Below are 7546 nucleotides of genomic sequence, written 5' to 3'. Positions count from 1 at the left end.
ACATGCATGCAACATGCAACATACATGCTCAGCCGATTCCTTATTGGCCGGTGGACAACACCGACAGGTCCGACATACATACATACATACATATACATACATACATACATACCCAGCCGATCACAGTACTTGCGCGCTCTGTTTGCGCAAGTAATAAGCGGATACAATTGGAACTACTCTGGAACACCATAAAATGTAACCTGGTAAATGGGTACTTTGTCCTGATTGGCTGAAGATTGGCCGCAGAGACCACCTGCAAACACTCTAGCAATGTATATTGTAATACTATAAAAATATAGTGCTTTAACCTTAATTTACCCTACCTTTAAAGGATAATTCGGGATTAACCATTTTCTTACCTTCATCTGATGTTATCTATCTGTGTATGTATGTCTGTAATCCACGTAACTCGAGAACCGTCAAATTTGACACGCACGTTCCACACCACCACAGGGAGTGCAGTGCCCTACTTTGGGTCGGTGGGATACACCGTTTTCCAAAACCAGCACAAAAGCCTCTGCCCGGGCTCTGGACAGGGCTCCTGCCCAGGCTTTAGACAGGGCCCAAATTAGCCAATTGATCACACCTGATCACCCATAGATCTCCATATATGGAACAGTCCTGTTCTGACATCAGCATAGATTCCATATTTGGGCATGCCTGACAAGTAACTCTGTGGGTGGGGCATGCATTTCCAACTTGCATCGTTCCAACGGGCACCGCTCTAGTGTGTATACAAGGGACAAGGACTGACAGATAGAGATAGGCATAAAAGGGGCACAGGCAGATACATCGATCTCCATATATGGGCAAGACCGATCCATAGTCTGGAGTTCTTATCGGTGTCTGTTGCTGCTGGTGTCTGTCGTCATGGCTTTCATTTCCCACCGGGTGTCGTATGGGAGACCCGACTGATCCAGACTGTACTGAAGGACCGCTAGCTTGCACAACGTCTTCAGACTAGGACTTAAATCCAAGACGAACAGGACACTGTCTCTTTGTCTGTACGCTCGGAAGAACACGACGCAATCTCCCACCATGCAACAGGACATGCCAGTCATCATGGCAGGGCCTTTCCCCTTGAGCTCAACCATCTTCCAGGAGAAGGTCCGGGGGTTGAACTTCCACAGATCGTTGAGGTAGCGATTCAGAATAAAGTTGTGGCCGCCGAAAATGTACAGCTCTTCGTTGTGGGTGAAGGCAGAGTGGCCTTCGCGTCGTTCTGGGAGAGGCTGTCTAGGAGGCGTGCTCAGCCAGTGCTCGGTCTCCGTGTCGAACACCCGCATGAGGTTGTCGATCTCCCGGTCCCCTCGGCCCCCGAACACGAACATCTTGGTCCCGATGACGGTGGCGGAGTGGAGTTCGGAAGCGGGCGCCATCATAGTGCCTCCAGACGTGTCGATCAAAGACCAGACCATGCTGGCCGTGTCCAGCCTGTAGATGCCGCTGGTGTGTCCGGTCGTGCGGTTGAAGCCCCCATAGATGTACATGACCTTCCCCAGGACGCAGGCCGAGTGGTCGTCCCTCCCTTCCGGGACCGTCCCGGACATGTCAGGCCTGAACCAGCCGTGGGTGTCGACGTGGAACGCGTGGAGCACGTTGCAATTGCGTCCCTGAATGGTGACCCAGTCGTCGTTCTCCTCGATCTCGAAGTCCACGATCCCTCCCCACACGTAGATGATGTCTTCTATCAGCACGGCCGTGTGGCACACGCAGTTGGAGGGAACCTCCGGGAGGCCGTGTTCTCCTGGCACGGTGGCAGTGTTCACGGCGGGAGGCAACTTGGCCCAGCGCAGAGACACTGTGTTGAAGACGTGCACTGCGATCTGGCCCCGGTTGTTGGTTCTGCCGTAACCTCCGAAGGAGTACAGCCTGTGGCCCACCGCCTCGGCAGCGGAGAAGGGTCGCTTCGGTCCTCCTTTGAGATGCACCGTCCAGCGCAGCAGCATCTCTGGAAGGAACCTACAATGGACTAAATGGACAAACTTCTTAACACCCAGTCATGCCATGAAAAATAATGTTTAGTTCTAATACGTGTCCTACCACATATATTGATATACAGTGGCACAAACGGCATGCAAAGAACTCTGTATTTGAGAAAGACTGGCTTTCTGCTGGCATTATGCACAGGAAATTTGTAGAGATTAGTGGCAGACAGGCACTGCAGCACAGTGGTCCCCACCCCACGTGTCCTTGAGTGGGTTCCAGGGGGTCACCAGCAAAACTAGCTATATCCAATAAAGAGTGGTACAGGTGAAAGATTAACTACTTCAAGAGCGCACTGCAGCTTCGACTGTGCATGCTGGGTCATAAATTATGCTCTAAAAGGCTTATTTTGATCGCTCAACAATTCTTGTTTTTTTATACACTTCTGTCTTTCATAATGACCAAATTCTCTGCACAGTGTTTTGTCCCAGACTCCCAAATGGGGTTCCTTAAAAAAGCGAATGGTGCCACAGTGCGTCCCCTTCTCTATCACCAGGAATGATAATATGCTAACTGGGAAGTCGCACTAATACTTCAATCTGAGATTGCGTGTGCGCCATGAGCGTGTGTGCACAGAGTTTTGGGATATCAATGACATCACAACAAGGAAACAAAGCGTTGCCTAGCGACGGGAAGCTAAAATATGGTAAATATAATAGTATAAATTCTGGATTAATAGAAATCAACAAAAGATGAGAATTCTCGTCTTGGCACAGCCAATTCTACCGAATTGGTTGAAATTGCAGTCCCACAATGAAAAACATATTAAAAATCAATTTAGTATTCAGACTGTTAACTAGTAATGTCATAGTATGGTCTAATGAATCACAATACATTAATTGAGATAATATAAAATTAAATATATAAAAAAACATCCTTTTTATGTCACTTCCTATTGGAAGGTGGCTGTCTCAACCTCTAACCCATACATTTCAATTCATGAAAAAAGTACTTTGATTTGTGTCACTTTCCTAAAAAAAAAAATTAATACACCCATTTGATTTATTTTATCGGGAAGTTGAAATAATGAAATTGATTTTGTAGATTTCTTTTAAATTTAAAAACTTTATAAAAAATGCTGTCCCATGTTTTCATGTCACTACCGAAACAAAAGAGTTTTAGATGGATGGAGCCTGGTTTAAGCCACACCCCCACACTCTTCACCAAGATGATGAGTAGCCAAATGATGAGTAGCCAGTTTACTTCAGTCTGAAAGTGTCGCTACCGAAACACATTTCTCATAAATTATAAACAATTTTTCTGCTAAATGTGATGTTTCTATCCATGTACATCAGTTCAAAGCTGTTTTTCTTAGCCATTTTTTGCCTAGCATTTTAGAGTTAAGCTAAAAACTTGATACAATTCTCACTATACCGAAACAGTCACTACCGAAACAATTCGTCACTATTTAGTGACAGTGTTTCAGTAGTGACAAAATTGGATGTTTATGCTTTTTAATGTACTTAATTCTAGTAATTCTAGTAGTTTAGTAGTAGCTTGAGCAAATGTAAAGCATCTTATGAGTTAATATTTAGCACAAAATAAATAGTGACATGATTGTAGTGTAGTGCACTTTGTTGAAAATAGGCAATGTGCTAGAGAATCTGATTCCGTTGTATATAGCGGGGACAGTATATAGTGAGAATTTTAGTGCATACTCGTGTTTCTTTAAATATCCCTCTATTAAACACACATAAATACTTTTCACCAGAGATGACACCCAGGAGCAGGGTCTTCCAAGCAGGCAGCGGGTTTGTGTCTTTCTCTCTAGCAGACAGGGGGATAGACCCATTAGCTGCTGTGAGGATTGAACCTGTGACCTTCTAGCTACGGTACAGCCTCTCTACAAAAACACACACCATCCCACTCCGACAATTAGTGCTAGAAGTTTAGACGAACAGCGAATAGACTACGAAGGTCAACTTGGCATAGTTCCTGTAATTTACAACCTGCCCGACACATTCTGAATGGCCCTGATGCAGTACAACCCACTGCAGTATCCTACAGGTATGTGGCAATACCCCAGCCATCTGGTAGTCCGCCCGGGTTAAATCAAACTAAAGTGGATTGTTCTTTTTCTATTTTTATTTGTCCTATGTCTGCCTGCGCCGCCACCCCAGCTCCAACTCCACCACCTCCTATTGCCAGCACCCATCATCCTCCTTGCCCCCACCCCTCTCCCCTCCCTCCTTCTAATTTACTCTCCATGCACAACCTTTGCTGTTTATTGAGATGCTAACTCGCTTTATGAGCACCTAATCCCGGGGCAGGAGGGGGGGGGGGATAATTTATGAAGCATTTACATGAAGAAGCCCAGCTAATTGGAACCATGTGTCTGGGTATAAGCCTCGACGGTGCCGGCGTACACTGCAGACGAGCACCATCCGGGATCCTTCCTTACTCTCTCAGCCCGTAAACGCGACAGTCATAATCATCATCGCCCTCTCAAAGAAATGCTCCGAGTAGTCCTTTTTAGGCATTCTTCAAGCCCAGCGAGACCCCGGAGCAGTGTTTATGTGCCTCATTATGGCGGCTGTGACATGTGCAAAAGAGAAAATGTCAGAGGCCAAGCTATCAGCGGGCCAAGAGATACACACAGTGCCTTCGAAAGCTGATGTCTTTTGTTTGCCTGGACACGCGCAATGGCTGTTGGGTGCCAGTAGCATTCTTCTGGTGGATAACCGCAGCCATTCAGCAGAAAGGACGGTTCTGTGAGGAACACTCATGGCCATAACCTCTCGTGGCTTGAGCCCCACAGGCCGCCGTGACTTCAGGGACATTCTTGATGTATGTGTACTCCGTCGTGAGGCAGCGACACTTGCCGAAAACAGCTTAACAGCGTTGTGAGCTTGTAGAACGGCCATTTTCGGCATGCGGTGCGACACCGTCGTATATGACGAGAGTTTTAAGGGAGGTGGGAGCCAAGAGGGGCCCTGGTCATTGTGATGTCAGATGAACACATCACAGGAGTCTCCATTTAGTACACCGCAGCATCCGTGGCCCTATTCTCTCCACCAAAAATAACAGTCTCTCTCCAAAACACCCCCATCCTCATTTACATCAGGTCGTTTATTATAACTTTATGATTATATATGGGGCTTTGTCTGGCTGCGCATGTACCTTCAGCACTCCCAGCTGGTCCCCATTAATAACGGGGCCCCGGTGTAGACAGAGGCAGGGAGACGGAGGAGCTTGTTAGCGTCATAGCCGAGCGCAGGGGCTCAGCATGTGAGGGTGGAAGGACCGACAGGACAGGAGGGAAATGTACAGTACACACACACACACACACAGGCACGCACGCTCGCATGCATGCACGTGCACACTGTCTGCACCCACACGTGCATGTGTGTGTGTGTGTGTGTGTGTGTGTGTGTGTGTGTGTGTGTGTGTGTGTGTGTGTGACTGTGTCTGTATAGTGTATATACATGTGTATACACACACGACACACAAATGCGTACGGAAACAGAGTGACGCACACAAACAAAGAGCAAAAACACAGACACACACTTATACGTGTGCACTTACTGTACACAACACAAGCAGGTAGGCGGTCGCTGAACACACACGCACGCACGCACTGAAACCCACAATTTAAGGGTCATGATGTGCATTTTGTGCAGCATTTGTCCCACCAATTGCACAAAAGCGACCATATAGTGCATTTATGTAAAGGTGTCAGTCTGTCCATGTTGTTTCCGTGTGTTGCCGTGCGTTCGCGGGCCACTGGGCATGTGTTTGAGGGCCAGCGCATAATGAGGTTGACGGGACAGGGTGCGGGCCATGCAGACAGGCTCCATTGTGGGTCCCAAATGACAGCAGAAGCCCCTCGAAAAATCTGTGTCTCTCCCCTGATCTATACGCTCCCGGAGTCGGTGGGGAATAAAGGCGTGGAAATAGGATTTATTTAGCACGCCTCATCAAAAGGGAATTAGCAGGGATGGGGAGGGTCTGTTTAGGGCGAGAATGAATGGTGGGGATCATCTCTGTAATCCTGGGCTCCCTCTTCTCCTCCTGGACCCCCCACCACCACCCCACCACCACCACACAAAAAATATCACCCATATTAGCACTGAGGATATCCCCATTCTGTGGCCGCCTCAACCTGCAGCCCTTTTAAACTAGACACCCCTACATGTACAATCCGTGTTCATTTAACTCCAGTCCAAAGAGTGACCCCTTTAAGGGTCCATTTGGCTCACTCTTTGGAGTTAAATTAACACTAAACACTTTACTGTGTAGAATGATATAACATCGTTTTGTAAGATCATGGCAGGTGAGGTTATTGCAACGTGTCTTCCGTTTTTTCTTCTTATTTCTTCCATCCTTGCCGCCACTCTTTTGCGCTCTCTTCCCCATCTTTTTTTAATTTCTTGTCTTCTTTCAAAACATGGCGGCAGAGCTGTCAGACTCGATGATAGCGCACGCTGACGGCAGGGAGAGCTGGCACGGCGACACGCAAAACAAAACAACAAGCAGCATGTAAACTAAAGCAAACAAAGCCCCTCTTCTGCTCCTCCAAAGGCGGGATCCCTCCCACCTGCCACCTTGCGCCGCTGATGAAACATACAGTAACAGAGAACAAACCATTAAATGGGCGAGCGAGCGGTAAAGAAAAGCGAGTGCTGTGTGTGTGTGTGTGTGTGTGTGTGTGTGTGTGTGTGTGAGAGAGAGAGAGAGGGGGGGGGGGGTGCTTGTTGTTGTGGCATATTCCTCCTTTACCGTCACACTGGAGCTGGTTCATTATTATCCCTGCTAGTGTTTTGTTTGTGTTGTGACTCCCCCCAGTCAGCAGACATGCGATGGCACAACAAGCATGGTGGTGGATTTGTTACCTGGGGGAGGGGGTGACGGGTTAAAGAGTGGCTGACTGGCAAAGCGTCGTCGATGAGGTCCTAAAATACAAGTTTCTCCTCGAGTTTCCCGAGATTCAGAGACGGACCTCGTTGGCTCGTTCATCAGCACACTTCCTGTTGGTGGTATAATTGGATTTCGCAAGCACATCAATAATTGACAGCGAGTTCAATTATGTGAAGTTGGTCTAATGAGCTCTAAATACCCATTTTGAACATGCCAACCAACAAAACAGCCTCTAAACTATGCCTGGTGAGCGGTAGGTAAACACCTCCATCGCTACAGCAATGTCTTTAATTTCTCCTCTTAGAAATAACTACCTAGCCACCAAGGCTTAAATGAGGCTAAAGTCCGCCGATTTAGACAAATGAAGTTTTAATTGTGGCAAAATATGCAACGATATTAATCTGCATTTCCTTCTCCCAGGGGCTGGTCCTCTCCCACTCTGTCTCTCTCTCCCGTAGCCCAAATCCCTCCCTCCCTCCCTCCCCTCCTCCACCCGCCGTTGTCTCTGGAGCAGCGTTGGGTGTAAATGGGCTTGGCCAGAATAAGCAATGCTGCCGTGCCCATATTTTTTTTCCTTCCCTCCAGCGCCTGCCTGGGGTAATTCCGGCTGCAGTTTATGTGTCCTGGAGGCTGTCGGTCCCCATGCAGCAGGCCCATAGCTCCTTTATGTAACACCCAGGAGAATGTGCCCCCTGCACCGGTA

General features: G+C 47.8%; 1 protein-coding gene across 1 annotated transcript; it reads right to left on the bottom strand.

Moving 5' to 3' along the window:
• Positions 1–836: 836 nt before the first annotated feature.
• LOC308309617 (kelch domain-containing protein 3-like) lies at positions 837–1949 on the bottom strand (the record flags this gene model as incomplete). Its single annotated transcript, XM_080755528.1, has 1 exon — positions 837–1949. One exon carries the CDS (start codon positions 1947–1949, stop codon positions 837–839), a length of 1113 nt encoding a protein of 370 aa, XP_080611654.1.
• Between the last annotated feature and the right edge of the window lie 5597 nt (positions 1950–7546).

Source organism: Protomyctophum bolini, assembly GCF_963924005.1.
Source record: "Protomyctophum bolini genome assembly, chromosome: 22".
Classification (NCBI taxonomy): domain Eukaryota; kingdom Metazoa; phylum Chordata; class Actinopteri; order Myctophiformes; family Myctophidae; genus Protomyctophum; species Protomyctophum bolini.
The sequence above is the reverse complement of the archived record's forward strand: the minus strand, read 5'-3'. Positions and strand labels throughout refer to the sequence as shown.